At 46.8% G+C, this 17,489-nt stretch overlaps 1 protein-coding gene across 9 annotated transcripts in view; it reads right to left on the bottom strand.

Annotated features, from left to right (window-relative positions):
- Positions 1-15,202, bottom strand: part of LOC8044019 (symplekin) — a 39,773-nt gene extending 24,571 nt beyond the window's left edge. For 8 of the 9 annotated variants that reach the window (XM_029993796.4, XM_029993797.4, XM_040209062.3 and 5 more), the window contains exons 1-12: positions 14,810-15,087; positions 13,778-13,906; positions 13,287-13,360; positions 11,357-11,590; positions 10,820-10,877; positions 10,583-10,734; positions 10,312-10,409; positions 7,934-7,992; positions 7,046-7,141; positions 5,407-5,523; positions 3,705-3,866; positions 2,503-2,667 (exon numbers count right to left, since the gene is read on the bottom strand). In XM_029993796.4, the coding sequence (XP_029849656.1) occupies positions 2,503-2,667; positions 3,705-3,866; positions 5,407-5,523; positions 7,046-7,141; positions 7,934-7,992; positions 10,312-10,409; positions 10,583-10,734; positions 10,820-10,877; positions 11,357-11,590; positions 13,287-13,360; positions 13,778-13,906; positions 14,810-14,914 (1,449 nt within the window). In that variant the 5' untranslated portion in view covers positions 14,915-15,087. Of the gene's footprint in view, positions 1-2,502; positions 2,668-3,704; positions 3,867-5,406; positions 5,524-7,045; positions 7,142-7,933; positions 7,993-10,311; positions 10,410-10,582; positions 10,735-10,819; positions 10,878-11,356; positions 11,591-13,286; positions 13,361-13,777; positions 13,907-14,809 lie in introns of all 9 variants that reach the window. The other variant, XM_029993795.4, reaches the window with a different exon arrangement.
- Between the last annotated feature and the right edge of the window lie 2,287 nt (positions 15,203-17,489).

Raw genomic sequence — 17,489 nt, 5'->3', positions numbered from 1 at the left:
ACGTGACGATGACGTCATCAGTGACATCACCGGTGACGTCACTGATGACGTCATTATCACTAGTGACGTCATCAGTGACGATGACGATGCCGATGGCGATGACGTCATCATTGACGTCACTGATGACGTCATCAGTGACGATGACGATGGCAATGCGGATGCCAATGACGTCATCAGCGACGTCACTTACGACGTCATCAGTGACGATAACCCCCAGGTCACGTGACCTGGGGGGGTCATGTGACCTCCCGGTTACGCCGACGCCAACGGCGACGCCGCTCAAGCCGGAAACGGGCGCCTAAGAGCTGCGCTCTAAAAGTTGGGGTTGGCATTGTTTGAAGCTGCAACAGCAAAATTGCATAAAAATTGGTGATAAGCACGAAGGGGTGGGTGCTGCCACTACAAACTTGAAACGGGGAGTGATACAACAGATTGAGGACACGGCTAGGGGAGGACACTACCCAAAAGGGTCAACTTTTGAACCTTTGGTTTAATATGAATGAAATTTACAGTCTATACTGGCAGTTACAAGCCAGAACGCAGTGCAAAGCTTCATCTGTAGATGAACTGTGAAATAAATTATAGTCTTTTTTTTTCACGAACACAGTAGCATTGATTACGAAAACTATTGTTAAAAAAATTGAAGAAATGCCCAACATTTTTCTTCACTAGATATGCAGCAGAGTGCCTGGAGAGTGCAACTGTGAAAATAAAATTTCCAAAAAGTAACTTATTTTATGCTAACATTGCACTGAAAAATCAAAGAACTTTTTTGTCTTTTATGCCAATGACAAAATCTTAACATCTTTTGTAAAAGACATCCACAAAGTAAAAAAAGACAAAGCCACAGTTGCATTGCCCATTAAATTTTAGTTAGGAAAAACAATGAGTGAGCCTTTCGTTTTGTCCCTTTTTCAAATGATAGTTTTCCTAAAGTGAAATTCATGGCAAAAAGTGGAATAGAGAAAAACGCGTTCAAAGTGCTCGTACCTCCTCTACCTTTTCTTTAGCATCGCTGGACCAAAAATAATTCATAAAAAAATAACTATGCAGTGTAAACAAGTGAAACTTTCTGGGAATACTCTCTAGATGTTGACAGACATAAGTATGGCATTTTTCAAAATCAACTTTTTGGGAAGAATTTTTTTTTTCTTCTTCGTTCTCCCCCCTTAATGAGCGTTCCACGGTGAGATATGTATGCATAAATTCGCTACAAACTTCCCTGTCACTGAAACAGGTACTGCAGAACGCGGACGCAGCACATTCACACTTCACAGTGTGATAAACACACGAGAACCTGCTACAAACTCGGGTGTCACAGGAACCGATATTGCAGGCACAGATCGCAGACAGAAGCGAGGGAACCCGCTACGAACTCGCATGTCACGGGAACAGATACCGCAGATTGTGGGCGCAGCAGATTTGCACTTCACGGTGCGATAAACACGGGATACCGCTACAAACTTGCTTATCACGAGAACCAATGCGGAGAGCAAATCGTCTGCTTCTTGTACAGGAGTTGCAGTGACGTCAGAACGATGCTGACTTCTGATTGGCTTTGATTGAAAGAACAGTGGGTAGACCTGAATGCTAGATGCCTTGAAGACCCCAAGGCATCTAGCATTGGGGTCTACCCACAATTTTTAATGTGAAAGCAGCAACTGTCTCATGAGGCGAGCTGACGTCATCAGTTTGAAGCGCGAAAACGGCACATAGTTTCCCCCGATCCTTCGATTCCATTGGGTGGCGCGCGTCGACGGGGCTTCCACTGGCCGCTGCGCTTGTCAGTTTCCACGACCGCCCACACCATGGCACCACTGAGTGTCCATCAGCATGCCGCTGCTCCCCTAAGCACGAAGCGTCTAAGGTCACCGTGCCCAGGGGAGTACACGCGCTGACCGGTGACGAAAAGTGCGCAGCAGACGAAATAGAGAGCGGACGAGTGGCTTGCATGCTTTCACATTCACAACTCGTAAGAAGTGCTTAGGTGTACCTCAATCTTTTTTTCAATCAGCCAATAAGAGCTCGGTGAGTGATATCTGGAGAAGGGGGGGGGGGGGACACAATGTTTTGGGATTTTTATACTATGGATATTCGGCCCCAAAATCAAGAGGGGTGTCTGCCAGGGACGGGCATTCTCCCGAAACTTTACGGTAACTTATTTAAGGACTATGGCCTCAAAAAGTCAAATCCTGCATGCCTACTTTCCTACATAGCACACAGAGAACTAGGTAATCCCTGTGTCACTGCACCTTAGAGAGACTAAACGCTCGGTGTCCACTTTTATGGGTCCATATGTTCTTGGTGCTTCACGACCTGCTGCTGTCCTTCCGTAAAGACCATCGGCACCCAGTGCACGCGGCTGAGAACTAGACATAAAGGCTTTGTTTGCAAGGTAAACGCAGCATTTGAGGTCGTCAGACATCTTCTGCTTCTCCCATTGCAATTTTCGTGATGTGAAATACCCAACGATGACGACAGAGAGAGAAACGGCGGCCTTACCTTGGCCTTGACCATCATCTCTTCGACGCCCTTGCCAAGCCCGGCAGCGGTCATTTGGGTCGAGATGAGCCTAGCCAAGTGCTTGATCTGGGTCTCGGTGCCGGCCACAGCGATCGGAGTGTACGATGCTTGAAAGTGGGCGGGCATCGTCTCAGGCAGCGAGAGCTGGGACAAATACCGCAAAAGATAGAAATGAGACCCTTGTCCTGGGCAAGATTGCTCAGAGCAGAAAATGAGTATGAAACAAGTACGATACGAGTATAAAATGAGCACTAAAGTAATACAAAACAAGTTTGAAATCAATATAAACTAAATATGAAGTAAGTATGTAAATGAGTACTGAGAATATGGCTACAAGTCTTATTGTGCTGCTGCTACTACTTGAAACGTTTAACAGTCGTAGCCATCTATAACCCCTAACACCAATCGATCAGCGGTGTGTGATTAGGGAGTTTTAGTGTATCGTTCCGATACCTCCAATAACGACACTATGCATGTGCAGAAGCATTTGCAGAGTATCGGGTATCGTCATCGGGGTTATTGGAACTATCCACTAAAACTCTCTATTGCTGCTGCGTCTGAATGTTGTCGTGGCCAAGTGGTAGCTAAATTTAATGGGAAAACACTTTCCGCTAAACCTAGTAAAAAAGTTTCCTCGTTAAATTTCCTCTTACGTTAGAACTCGTAAGCCTCTCGAGTGAATTGTGCACTAACTTCCCCAGATTTTGAAAGCAGTGCGAATGTGTGGACTCGGTGGAGAACTTTACTGGACACGTAGGATCGTGATATGTCCGTGTGTGGTGTAGTGCTGCGAGAAACCTTCCCAGACCATTCAACCAGGAAGTGCTTTGCATTTCATACTCAATAATAGGAGTCATCCTCGCACGGTGCGAATGTATGATGCGTTGGAAAACACTGCAAATACTGCTGCCACTCCGTTTGCAGTATGCGGCAATGAGCCTGCGAATTCTTTTGTAACGCTGCCTTTCCACCACAACTGCCAACCATCTGCCATGAATGCGAAGATGCCAAGTTTTCCCTTTTGCCAACAGAACAAAATTGCCGCAATTAACAGGTTTGCGTACATGTAACTGAATATTGCACAAATCCTAACAAATGAGGCAGTGACACTCAAGCATCATTAAGGCACAAGAGTCAAGTCCTGACAAAATAAACACGTGGAAGCCCATATAGAACCTCACCATGCTGACTAGAACAATGTCCGTGACGTTCACAGTGGTGAGCCTCGAGACGAGGTCTTGGGCCGTGATGTCGATGGCTGTGTTAGTGGCTGCCTTGGAAATGGCGCTGTCGTCCCCTTCCTCCTTCTCTTCCTCCTCCTCCTCTTCTTCCTCCTCCTCAGTCTGCGGACGAACGAGAAGTCAGTCACCCTTTAAACCAAGTCCAGACGACATAGGCTATCTCAGTTTACCCAACCCCTAAAATCTGCCGGTACATCACTTAAAATAGGGCCTATCATAATTACCTCCTCTCTAAATTTTGCAGTTTGGCTATAGTGTCTGTATTCACTAAATTTTTACTGCGGAGCTGTTAAGGGCTAGTTTCCCCAGGATCGTGTCCACCAGCAAAAAAATAATGACACCGAACTCTGGACAGCTACCGCCATCTATGAGCGACGGCGGCAACCAGGCAAACAGCTGGTTGCCGCCGTTGCTCATAGATGGCGGTCTCTGTCCAGAGTTCGCAGAGCCGTATATGGGGAGAGTTTGGTCAGTCTATGATCTCGCCGCTGTAACGCTCTCCTCCCAAGTGAGCCAATCAGCATGCGGCGTAGAGCGAGAGGCATGAGCGCATGCACGTGAACTCCCGGTTGCTCCCAGCTGAGTGGGGAGGGCCGCCATCTTCAATCATTCTCCCGGCGGAATGCGTGGGATCGGCATCAAAATCTCGATTATTGCCTTTTATATCGTTGGCTCTGGCAAGAAAATGACATTCTGTTATTCCTCGGTGGGTTAAAAAGCTAATAAATAAAGATTTTTCGACGTATGACCACAAACTTTTATTCAGGCGAAAAAGAAGTCGGCCCGTAGCAGACGACGCGTAGCCTCAGCAGCGCTCTTCTCCGACCAGTCTCCGACAGCGTTGCTAAAAAATGGCAGTCGTCTCCTCTCTGCTCCCTTCTTTCTCTCTCGCTCCCTTCAGCGCTCTCCTCCCTTTCATTTACTTCTCTCCTCTCCGGCGCCTTCTTCGCCACACCCACTGGCCAAACTCTCCCAATATACGGCTCTGAGAGTTCGGTGTCACCATCTATGAGCGACGGCGACGTGTGCAGCAGCGCGAATGGTTCCGCAACCGCCGCCGCGAAGCCGCTATCGCCTCAAGTTCCACCTTGGCGAGCGCTTCAGGCTCCCTTGCAAAAGAAAAGCAGATTGCTCGCCTGGAAAGCCAACGCCAAGAACAGAAGCTACAACTCTGCTACTCTTCCTTCATCACCAAAGTAAAAAGACTGAAAGTTTTTACACTGTGTGTCTCTCTCTACTCCCCAAAATGAGGATGGCTCTCAAAATGCTAATATTTTCTAAAATTATACATATTTTTCAGGGTCTGGATATTGCCCAAGGTCAGTCTGTTCCCTAAAATATGCATGGTCCCTAAAATCTCCACATTGCCTATACAGTCTCTATACTCCCGAAAACCTGCATACCTGCATATGCTCTAAAGTCCGAATATTTCCTAAAATTATATGTATTTCCCAGCATCTGCACATTGCCTAAGATCGGTCTATCTCCTAAATCTGCGAAGTCCGTAAAATCTGCGCATTGCCCATAGTGCGTTTATTCCCCAAAAGCAGCGCACACACCTCTAGTCTCGCCCCTGCAAAACCCGAAAACTGCAAAAGACACGTCCGACAGTGGTCAGATGGGGAAGAGAAAGAGAGCTCACCTCCAGCTTGATTCGCTTTACACTAGGCGGTGCGGCGCCGCTGGCCACACTGGTGCTCTCCTCGATGAGCCGCGCCCGCTTCTTCAGCTCCTCCGGCTTGGGCATGCACTTGGCAATCTGGCAGACAAGAAGAGAGTTACGGGGAGTCACTCTGTCCTGTACTTCCTAGGGACATTGAAGGGCAACTCCACTCAATTCCAACAATTTCGGGATTATGTATGATTGCTAATTAAAAAGCACTAATAAAATGCACTGTCTTTAGCTTTGCGAAAAATTGGTTATATTTTGTGAAATCTTGGTTTAAACACACACAGGAACCGAAGCTTCAGCTCCATCGGGCAACATTGGCCTCGGGCCACCAAAAACATGGCTACCATATGGTACGAGCGGTCATGTAATCCTCTGCGTGATGACGGGCGGTATCGGGATGGGCCACCTTTGGGGCAAGCGCGTGCAAGACCCAAGTGTCGTCTGCGCCGCAGTCTTCACCAAGTTTTGGTGTCGACGATATCCGACGACATCTGACCAACTGTGGCAACAGTCTGTGTATGTAGTGGGAATGAAACTCCGAGAGACGATAATCGCAGCCAGCGAGACGATGACGGCGGTAGGGACACAAGGGATGGGAGTAATGGCCGGACGGCCCCCAAGGCTGAGAAGCGCGCTGCGCAGGTACTGGTATGCCAATCACGTGGATGCTGCTCGGCCAACACAACTGGCCGATGCCAAGAGGAGATGCTGCTGACGTCACCCGTTACGACTGCTCAGAGAACAAAAACAACAAACAAAACAAAGAACAAAAAGTAGCAATATTGATGACGTTTAGCTCAATGTTGGATACGCCAACGCCGTAGCCTTGACTGCGCCGTTGATTGCACCTCAATTCAACCGCTAGAGTCAGCCAATTTCGGCAACTTGGCGCGTTCCAAAGTTTGCCGGCCCGTTTGAGAAGCGTTTAGACAGAACGAGGTCATAATATTTGACGTGTGGTCTTCCTAAGTGGTAGTGAAGAGGATTGCATTGTTTTTTCAAAAACAAAAATGAAGGAGAGCTGTCCTTCAAAAAATTCAGCAGACACTTAGCACAACTTACGTGTAGGACTGCAAAAGCATTCCTACACGCAGCGCATTCCTACAAGCAGCACGCCACATTTTTCTATTGCACACGGCGCTGCGGCGGCGACATCACGCATCACCCCCCTGTGCAGGCGCAACGAACCTTGCCGGCTTCGCGACAGCTTCCGTGACGAAGCATTGCATTGCTGTGTTTTTCTTGCTGTGCTTTGTTTTGTTTTTTTTATCTTAGAGGACATCTGCTTTGACCTTGAGCGACCGCGCCGGCTTCCACGACAAAGCATCTGATATGAAGCATCATAGCCAATTCAGGTGCCATTTTATGTGGTTACAGACGCCCTCGGTTCCACTCTATGGGACATTAATGCTTTCGCATTAATAAGCTATGTCTCGGACCTGCGACCTTTCAACCAGCGTGTTGTTTAAAATCGCTGCTGCCAGTCGTCTTCCACCACCCTAAATTTACCATTTTGGCACATCCTTGACGTGTCCTGCTTCCCACACTTTTTTTCCCACTTGATCCGTCCTTCCAGACCAAGGTCCCGGTCTTCGAAATGGGTGCTTACCTCCTGAGGGGTGGCTCCCAGATCAGTGAGGAGCGTGCTGATTTGTCCGTGGAAGTCGACAGCAGCAGGGTGCTTCATCAGGATGAGCAGTTGCAGCTGAGCAAAAGCACAGACGACGATCAACTTGAGAACAATTGTGGACGCGAGATGCACATTAAATGTAATTATGGTTTCCAATTTCCAGCGTCCGCTTTCGAGGAAATTCGGCACGATCGCTCAGCATACATTCCGCCAAGATCGAGGACTGTTTCCAATGATTGTCGTACGAACACATGAAGTGGGCAAAAAGTCGTGCAGCAAAGCACAAAGTGTTGCACAAATGCAAATATAGATTGATACCAACAAAGTATAGTGCCTATGTATACAAGATACAACTAAAATAAATGCCAGACAGTGGAACGGGCTTTTGGTGCCTACCTTTTACTGTCAATCTATCAAAACAATGTTTGCCGTAGGCTTATCTGAGCGTTCTCAGTGTAATGCCTAAAACAGCAACCTATTCATACACTTTCCCGAATTCCACAGATACAAGTAAAGAGTGAACAGTGGGGCAAAACGAATTCATGTTTCTGTCATCGGGCTCATTCTTACTGAGATCCCTCACTATACTGTATGTTGCTGTGTTTAAGCAATATCATATGATCAGAGTTTTTGTGATATGATGATATACAGTAAAACCTCTTTATAACAAAATGGGATATAACAAACTAATGGATGTAACAAAACAATCATAATTCCCCTTGCTTGCTAATAGTGGGAAGAAATGACAGTGGCTATAACAAACTAATCGTTATAACGAAATCATTACGACCGCTCCTTCAACTTTGTTATAACGAGGTTTTACTGTAATAGCAGGTCCCTGAGATAAGAACATAAGCTTGAACATACCTTCAGGTGCTTTCGCACGCTGCTCACTTGAGACTTTGCCAGGGTCGGAGGTAGGTTGGCTGAAAAATTGCACAGAATCCATTGCACCATTTGTTAGGGGTGTTCAGTCTCCCAAGAATACGACCGAAGGTAGAGAAAAAGATGCACACCGAAGCAAGGGGCCACAAATGATAAAATCCCTTCTTGATGACCGTTTTCGTGACAAACTTGGCAAAAGCTGCATTTACGTGAATGCAACTTAGTTGCATTGTATCCAGTTGTCACATTCAATCCGGTCATGTAAACGGCATAATGTGCTAGGAAAGCGCATCACATTTAAGTCGCTAGACGGAGGTGGATCGAAACGGCAACTGCACATTCATTCAGCCCATGTAAACTGAGGTCGCTATGAGTCTTAGAATGGGCAGGGTTATGGGAAGGCGCTTTCTGCAGTAGCGAGTGAACAGCTGAGAACATGGTGGCGGCCAACCTCGTCAGTGACAGTGGAAAGCGGTCCCGTGTGGTCGCCCTCAGTTTTCTCGCGAGAAAAAGCCTGAGCTTTTATTGCCATTAAAACTGAGCGGAATATAGCTGAGCTGCTCGGTGAGGGCAGCCCCCTACCAAGCCTTGCGAATTACGACTTGCGCGTCCAAGGAAGTCTCTAGAGGCTTCTGTGCAAGCACTAACGACGCCAAGAGCTTCGAGCACAGCATGGTACCGCAGAACGAGCAGCTCCTACCTCAGTGCCGTTCCTGCCTGCCCCGGAGCCTTTCGGCCTTAGGGTCCGGCCATGGTTGGCGAGGTTTGGCGAGGTGAAGCGTGGAGACTTCCTCAGAGCGATTGAAAACAATCTCGCTTGCCAGAGAGCACGTCGCATCTCTCCCAGAGTGGCCTGCTGGCCTGGCTCAGAACCCAAAGCTCTTGGGTTTTGATATTTCTTGCAACTCGTAACTATGTGCACAGCATCGAAGACAGCGGGCACAATCTTTACATTCGTCGACGGGGTCTCTACTAGGGTTGTGCGAATAGTGGATTTTGAGTTTGAATCGAATGCGAAGCGAATAGTGACTTTGGTTGAATATTTTCTAATCGAATATTGAATACTTGCCATTCAAGAACTTTGTCGTTTTTAGAGGGAAGTTTACAGAAATACTTCCAAACTGGACTTCTCACGCTGTCGTTAGTCCATCTTACCAACCGACTTAGCTGCCGTCATTTTGACAATGTCGATGTCATCCAGTTACCTTGTTGCTGTAATAATATAATATTCCTTCGAAATATTAGAGTTTAAATGTTTTGAAACCGTGTTTATGAGTTTTATCGGAAATAAAAGTTTCTCAGCAATTATGCATGTTATGAGAAATTTCTAAAGGTATTACTTTTTATCCTAAACTTGTTTTTCTAAATTTATGTTTGGACGTGGCGGTGGTGAGAAAAGTGTGCTGGCAACCAGGGCGCCAAGATTGGCGAAGATGGCGCCGGCGTCTCTGGAGTTCGTTGCTCGGTTTCTTTTGCCCGTTATTAAAACAAGTTGATGAAATAATTACGATGAATATATTTCGAAGTTCCCACCATAATATTTATACCATTTTGCCGAACGTGTGAATATATTCTTGATTCTAGATATTGTTCCTTTCTGGTCTTTAGACAGTAAACAAACTTGCGACCATGAGTTTGCGAGCACTTCGAAAAGCACGAATATTAAAACTGCTCTCGAAGTGAATATCGAATAGAGTACTATTCGAAACTACTATTCGAAAATTCGAATATTCGCACAACACTAGTCTACACATGAAGCACCGCAAAATGCGGTCACGTGATGCAGCTGGTGATGGAACCGCAGCTTCAACTTTGAGATTTTAGAGGGCGTGGCACCACCTTTGCATAAAACTTGCTGCGCATCCGCGTCGGCTTCATTTTAAGAAAGGTTAGAGTTGATGCATTGAAGTCGATTTCACGTAAACGTGGCTATCAAGGCATTAGAGTTCTTACATCACCGTAAAATATGAGCAAGGTGCCCATTACATGACAGATAAATATTCCAGAATTGGCAAATCTAAGATAAGGCATAACAAAATCAGTTTCTAGCAATGTTCCCGCCCCGACTTCTGAAACAACTGTTCTGCATTTATCCTTTTAACTTTATGAAGTTACTATCAGGGGAGTGCAGTGCATCCCGTGGTTTGCCAGATCTTCGCTAAACCTAGGATAAAGCGTTCAACCCGTAAATTTAGATATTTGTCCATCTCTTGTGCCTGGAAAGATGGACAGCATTAATGATCTCAAGCAGAACTTTGTGACGAGCTTAAAATTGGGGAGTGGCCGCCAGTAATTTACGATACATACTTGAAATGCACGAATAAGCGCAAAAACAAGGGGCGACTTTAGACTTGACTTACCGTGAAGCGACTCCAGTGCTTGGATGACCCTAGACATGAACTCTGCTCTGTGTTTGGCAATGTTCACAAGCGTCTGCATGCAGGCCATCAGGTTGATGCTGGAAGACACCACCCCAACCGAAGCGTGTCATTCCCTCTTTGACACCAACAGCATGAGAATCCTTGAAACCACAAACTTTAGGAACAGCTGCCTTAGGACAATCAATTAAAGTAAGCCTTTACTAACGACGCAAGCCAAGGCAGCTTGCGACGTCTGCTGTCGTAGGCTCACCTCGAGATGTGTGACGTGCCGTGGAACACGACGAGCGCATCAAAAACTTTCTTGGCCTCTTCCTCCAACTTCCGTGGCTTGATGAACTTCAGCGACAGCGGGACGTCGTCCAGCGCAAAGTCGTTCTCAGACTTGTTGGGGCTGTCTCCGTCCTGGGTTGACCGGTACGAGCGAAACACGGAGACGTAAGACTACCGCACAGAACGAGCCGAAACCGAGTCGTCGAACGCGACTCACCGGGTAGGTCTGGAGTATCACCAGCATCTCCATAAACTTGATCGTGTGAGTGCGAACCCTGCGGAAGACGAGCACGATGGTGAATGCCGACGAAGCCCAGGCATACAGTATGCAAAAAGCTAGGCGCACCTTGAACATATCTGAAAAACTCGGATACACAGGGAATACGTAGCAAAAGAGCTGGGCACATGCCGAGCGTGTGGGACGTCACACGGCATCGCAAAGTCATGCGATGTCGAGTCTGGGTGTCATGTGACGTCACAATGTCAAGCGGCATTGCAATATCACACGACGTCACATGATATCACATGCGTATTGGTCTGTCACACACACTCCAGCACGGGCGTGACGTCAGTCACACGCAGTCAGTTTTGGGTGTCGTGTGAAGTAACAATTTCAAGTGACATTGCGATACCGCATGATGTCCCGTGATATTGTATGCGTGTCGTTTGAGCGTAACGTGATGCTATTCTCACGAAACCTAGCCCCACAACACGTTCCGCGTCAAAACTTCGCCGGGACGAAGGCGGCGCTCACCCGTCGTTCTCCGAGTCGAGCAGGGCCACGACGTCGTCCTTGAGGTTGCGCACATACTCCCAGGAGGTCTCCATGAGGTCGTCGACCCCCCGGGACTGGCAGATCCAGCGCAGGGCCACCCGGTACAGCTGCGTCGCTGCCTGGATCACCCGCTTCTGCACCGCAACCGCCTCGTCCCGGAACATCATGCGCAGGTTCGCCAGCACCTTGGGGAACACGTCCGGGTCCTTCTTGCTGCGTCCAGAAGGAAGGGCAGAAGGCGCCGAGGCAGCCGCTCAACAAAAGGAAGGTTCCAGTTTAGGAGTATGGCGCTCTGAGGTGCATCCTCGACCGGCGTGTTTGGCGTCTCCTTGTACTGCCGTCACGCGTGCAACGCCAGTGCTTAGAGGCATTTGAAAAATAATTTTCCCATCTCGCATTGCAGGCATTGTGCATGCATGCACGCATTGCATGCACAGTGCCAAAGATGTTTATATTGGCAAGGAACGCTTTCGGTACGGTGGTGCTCCATAGCGATCTTGGTGCGACTGGTTGGAACGACCCTTTCGGAGCTTTAAAGGGGCAGTGCAATGATTTTAACACTGAAAGAATGTGCAGCTTGTATTTTTTATATTGTTTACTTCAGCATAAGTGAGAGAAAAAGTGCCACTATACCCCAAAATACCTCTATTTCGCTGCGTAATCGCAAAATAAAAAACACTTTTTTTCCCAACCTGCGGCCACATGGTGGCCGCAAATGGAACCTGTGGTGTGACGTCATTTGGAGTGGTTTTTGTAAGTGATAGTGTTAGGCAATTGTAAGCTTGATTTAAGGTTAAGTTTAAAAAATCTTGTTGTTTAGGCATGCAGAAATGCTTCAAAAGCCTAATATTGCCGCTAAAAGATTTGTGGCGCCATCTACCGCAAGTCAAAAAAACCTGCCGTCGCCGACATCCGTCGACGCCCGAGGCGCCTACGGCGGCTACACGAGCAACCCGGATGTTTTGTCTTTCCCTCGCTCGACGGAGTGCGTTGGTCGTGGTCCGTAGTATTGTGGTATCGTTATTGTTCCTGGTGTCTCAACCTCGACTTCGACTGCCCGCCGCACAAGTCCAACTGACTTACTATACGCAAGCATCTTGCGCTCGACGTCGCTCAGGCCATCCGCCCATGCCGCCATGTTGGTCGGGGAATCGACGGGAGAGCGGGAAGAGCGGCGAGCCTGGCGAGCCGGCGAGCGCTGGGGAAACGGAAGCCAGAAGCACCCAACCGGAAACCAACGCCACTCCGAATGACGTCACAGGCAAAGCTGGTGCCGCTTCAATGTTGAGTTGAGGGGTGCCAGAGATACCAATTTTTTTTATTTTTTTTAAATGAAAACTAGGGCAAGCAGGAAAGAATAGTTTTCGGTCCTCCGTTTTATATGTGGCCGGGATCAATTCCCGCAATTAATTAGCCAAAGTTCGCAAATTGTTGCACCGCTTCTTTAAAGATTTGAATAGACCAAAATGGCGACCGCCATGGCAACCAAAACCGATAAGCCCATCCCTCTAAGAGGTTCTGTCGTCTGTATGTTGGTATTTGTTAGTGTTTGGCTAGCAGGCACGAAGGCAATGGAGCTACTTTTTTGAGATCCGGTGACTTTAGGTTTCCCAAGCGACTGGCGCAAGTGCAAATTATACTTCTAGTTTTGCAGGCATGCACTGCTACCATCACAAGTGTGGGATGAGGCAGAGAGCTGTTCCAAGGAGGCCCTTCAGAGACTTGTCCCTGAGTCAATAAAGACCATTTTTCCAGTTCTTTACTCCCCCAGTACAGGTTTAGAATAAAATCGCAAAGTTCTCTGCATTCAAATGAGCCGGATTTAAGCTCATCACGCACGCAGCTCGAACACGACAATTAAAAAAAGAGCAAGGTCTCTCAACCGTCAACGTGCGAAAAGTATCCTTACCAGGCTTCCTCGATAAATCCCACCACAAACTTGCGAATCTCCTGCGACCGGTCATTCTGAAATGCCAGCATTTCCTGAAACCAACGAGAGAAACACATGGTGTAAAACACGGGCGAGAGACATTCCTTGCTTAAAAAGTCTCACAACAGGGTTGGTGCAGTCGATACTGACTGACCTGCCCGAAACAATTTAGTTACAAAACCAATCCAAATCAAACCAGAACCAAGTCAAACCCCATGTGTAGTTGTTATCATCACCACTACAGGGGGGTTACGTGAAAAGATTGCGCCCCTCATGGCTTGCTGCCACATCAGACGTCTCCGTGTTGTTGGAGTTGTTCACCTGTTTCAAGCCGGACTCAATCCCAGCAATTCGTGTCACAGTGCAAGAATCTAGGGAACAACTCATCAGCAACCCCAAAATTGCTGGGCAAATTGTCCCGTCTGAAGCAGGCCTCGCAGGTACTAGAGTTGTGTGGCTAGTCAGCTTACATCGAGAAAGTTGTCGAGGAGGTTGGGTTCCTTGAAGACAATCAGCTCCTGGACTTGGCGGAGGTTTGTCACCTTCTGGTGATCCTTCAAATTCTGGAGCACGGCTGCCTGGTTGATGAGCTCCACCACCTGGGAGGTGCAAGCAGGTGACTTCACCGACGACTACACTTCTCAATTCGGTCAGTTTACGAAGCTGTATGGCATTCTCCTGGTGACTTTAGCTTCTATGAGAGCAGTAATGTGCTCACGCTTTCCTAAACAAACAACATCAAATGGCGAAAGTCAGACGATTCCGTAATTGTTCAAAGTGATGGCACAGGAGAGTCACGGCGTCATGAAGGCCTACGGCACCGCGTCTAATGATGTTGCAATGACATTGCACGAATGAAAAACTGTTGACGCGGGCGAGAGTGAGGGGTCTCCTTTTGAGGCCGGCCTCAGCCCGCACCCATTGCCTTCCTTCGTGCTTTGACTCTTCGGCTGCGCGCCCATGCTCGAGGACCAGGAAGCGTCGAAGCACTATAAAAGCAGGAAGCCCACACTGGAGGCGGGGCGACTGAAGGGTCTACCTACCGATCTTATTCCTGTCATTGACTAAAGACACACTGCAATAAACTGCCCTGTGTACAAAAAAAAAAAAAAAAAAAGAAAGAGAGATTGGACGATTTGTTGTTGATTTGATCACGATTCGAACTCGCGGACTGCTGTTTTGCTCCATACTCGTACTTGAGATCCCAGCGATTCTACGCTCAATCCTAGACTTCACTCGGGCTGTTTCTTAGCTACATCAAACACAGAAAATACTTTGTGTTCTACGAAATTAACCACTGTCAACTTCAAAACCTCACGCTCAGCATAGCTTCATGCCCCGGATTGCCAAAGCGTGTAGCGTAGCTGGCACTGCAACAAAAATACGGTCCTGTATTTCGAGCTATTCTCTCGAAAGTAGGCATTCCTTATATTATACGCGTAATTTCATAACATGATTGCCTTAAAATGGTCCGATTTATAAGCCGCCGGCGTACCACTTACCCGATCATGAGTTGATTTTTGGTCCGCTAGCTGCTGCTCTTCATCCATGAAAAATTGGGCAGCCGTACTACGTCGACTGTCCACGGCTTTCTTTCTTGACGCCATGTTCAGGCTGAACTTGCTTCAAGAAAATCCGAGCACTGTAAATTGTTGAAAAGAGGTACCGCGGCGTCAACACAGCATATCGTCCTCGCCGTCGCAAACAAGAAAACGGTTCGCCATTACGATTTGACGGGAGATGGGTGCGTTCGCTAGTTTTAACTCTGGTCGAAAAAGAAGCTCTACTTGACGGAAATTTGCCTTGTGACGTCAAAAAAAAGCTACACTTTTCTTTTTGATTAGAGTAACCTCGGGTCGCGTAGACAATTCAAAACAAAAAAAAAACCTAAAAACAAGGCAGTGTTGCCAGATATTAATACTAGTAGGCTAAATATGACAAAAGCTTTAATATAGTGTCATATTAATAGTTCATATTATTAAATACAAATTAAATGTGAATATTTCGCACTAAGCTAACGATTTGGGCGAGTTGGTAAAAAAAAAAAAACAGCTCAATCGACGTAGACGTAGACGAAATGAAGAAACGTACACGACAGGACGAAGCGGTACTCGCACCTCGCAGCTGAAGTTGTATTAGTGAAAAAGATATAAGGAAAACAACATAGCCGAAACAGATAACATCAACAACCACCTACTCATCTATCAAGCACCTTCCAAATAATGAAGCTCTCTTTTCACTGGTTCAATCTCTATCACTTGATACATTCTGTGACCCAGCGCCATTGTGAAATTTTCGTGTTCTCATGTGCTCCGCCATCTTTATACCGTTTCTGTCCAATCCCTATTTGCGTCGTCCCCATCGTCCCCGTCGTCCCTCTCTCGGGAAAGCGAGCAGACCTCAAATAGAGCGAGGGAATTAGGGAAAAATGGCCGCAAGAGGAAGTGAGGGAAAACGGGAAGATGGGGATGGGCGGAAAAGAAGTTTGGAACGCCGAGAGGAGGCGACGAGAGAGAGGGAAGAGAAAACTAAAGCAATAAAACGCAAAGGGGTGCGCAATTCCGAGACGGGACGTCTCCGGCTGCTCCTTTGGATGCTGCTTTCGAATCTTTTAATGTTTGTTTTCTTTGCTCCGCGGCATCTTTTCTAATCGACCCTATTTATTATTATTTTTTTTTTTTTCGTTGACGGGTTCGTGTCAAAGTTGGAAGATCGGGTGCGACGTAGCGGATCTGCCAGACGCGCTGTCGCGCTGGCGAGCGTGGCCGATCAGACGGCCCGTGTTGAGCCGGCCATCTCGAGCGGGGAGCGATGTACCGCGTCGGCCCGGCGGGGTTTAGGGAACCCGCCGCTTTGGGGTCCGGACCCGGTGTCCGAGCCCGTGGACCTAACCTCCGGATACCGTCGTCAGGCAAGGCGACCTCACAACCGCAAACATGCGTGAGTGCCTAAACTTTTTTTTTATTTCTCACACCACGCTAATAGTTTTTTTTTCTTTAGGAGTGTGCAGTACCTTTACGAAGAGGCAGTAATTATGAGCTTGTAGGGTGTTTCATTGTTCTGTTTGCTAAGTATACGCTTAAATTTCGTTATGAACTAACCGCAGTCATCCATGAATGTCTTAACTTTTTATTTGTATAACCCCGCTAACCATTTCTGCTCTTATTTATTTATTTTTTACCTTCAGAGGAGTGCTTTTACGAATTCGCGGCAGTGACAATTACGAGCTTGCATGTTTTGCCATTGTTGTACTCGCTAAAGTAAGCTTAAATAGCATTATCGACTAAAATATTCATTTGTCTTTTTTTTAATATTATACACCTTTCATTATTGGGTTTTTCGAGCTAACAAGCAGCACATGTGGACAAAGTATTTTGGATAGATATATGTGGAATTTATATTCTTGTCAACACGTTTGATTAATTTAGACACTGAAATTTTAATACGATAATACGATACTACTTAGCTGAATCTTTTATTTGCTTTAAATATTAGTATTAACGTATTATGCGAAGAACAGCGGCCGATGTTGCGTGGGTCTTGTTAAAGAGTGACTTGTTAGGTTAAAAAAAAAAAAAAAAAAAGATACAAACGCATATCTAAAAATAAATTACCGCTGAAGTACGCCCGCGGTCAATATGAGCTAGAACACACGATCCGGCCTTTTTCTGTGCCTGCGGTCCCCACAAGCTCTACAAACTCTCAATATACCAAAGACTCCGAATATGGGACCTCGACTTTGCATTCCATTCCTTGTTCGAACGACAGCTCTCTCAAAACCTGGCAGGTACGCAAGCACGAAGGACTGTTTCAGCCCGTATACGATGTTTTCACTGACGTAATTTCATCCACAACTGTGTTGTCATGAGCTCTCTGGAGCGTGTTGAAAACGAGTATTCCGAAGATTCACATGACACCCTCAAATCAATAACCTCCCGCCTTTTTTTTCTTTTTTTTAGTAAATAAAACACTTTCTCACTCACTCACTCTAACAACAAAATTTCAGATTGACGTAGATATTTTTAAAAGGCGATTTCCAAGGGTGTCATGCAGGAGATTAATATAATAAACAAGAACGCGAGGGCATTTAACAACAAGTTCAATAATACAGTTCTTTGTACAGGCTGACCCCATACTCATCATATTTCTGTGGTTTCTTTATTTTCATACCCTTGTTACTTT

This window comes from Ixodes scapularis, unplaced genomic scaffold (assembly GCF_016920785.2).
Source record: "Ixodes scapularis isolate PalLabHiFi unplaced genomic scaffold, ASM1692078v2 PGA_scaffold10__122_contigs__length_95168666, whole genome shotgun sequence".
Lineage (NCBI taxonomy): Eukaryota > Metazoa > Arthropoda > Arachnida > Ixodida > Ixodidae > Ixodes > Ixodes scapularis.
The sequence above is the reverse complement of the archived record's forward strand: the minus strand, read 5'-3'. Positions and strand labels throughout refer to the sequence as shown.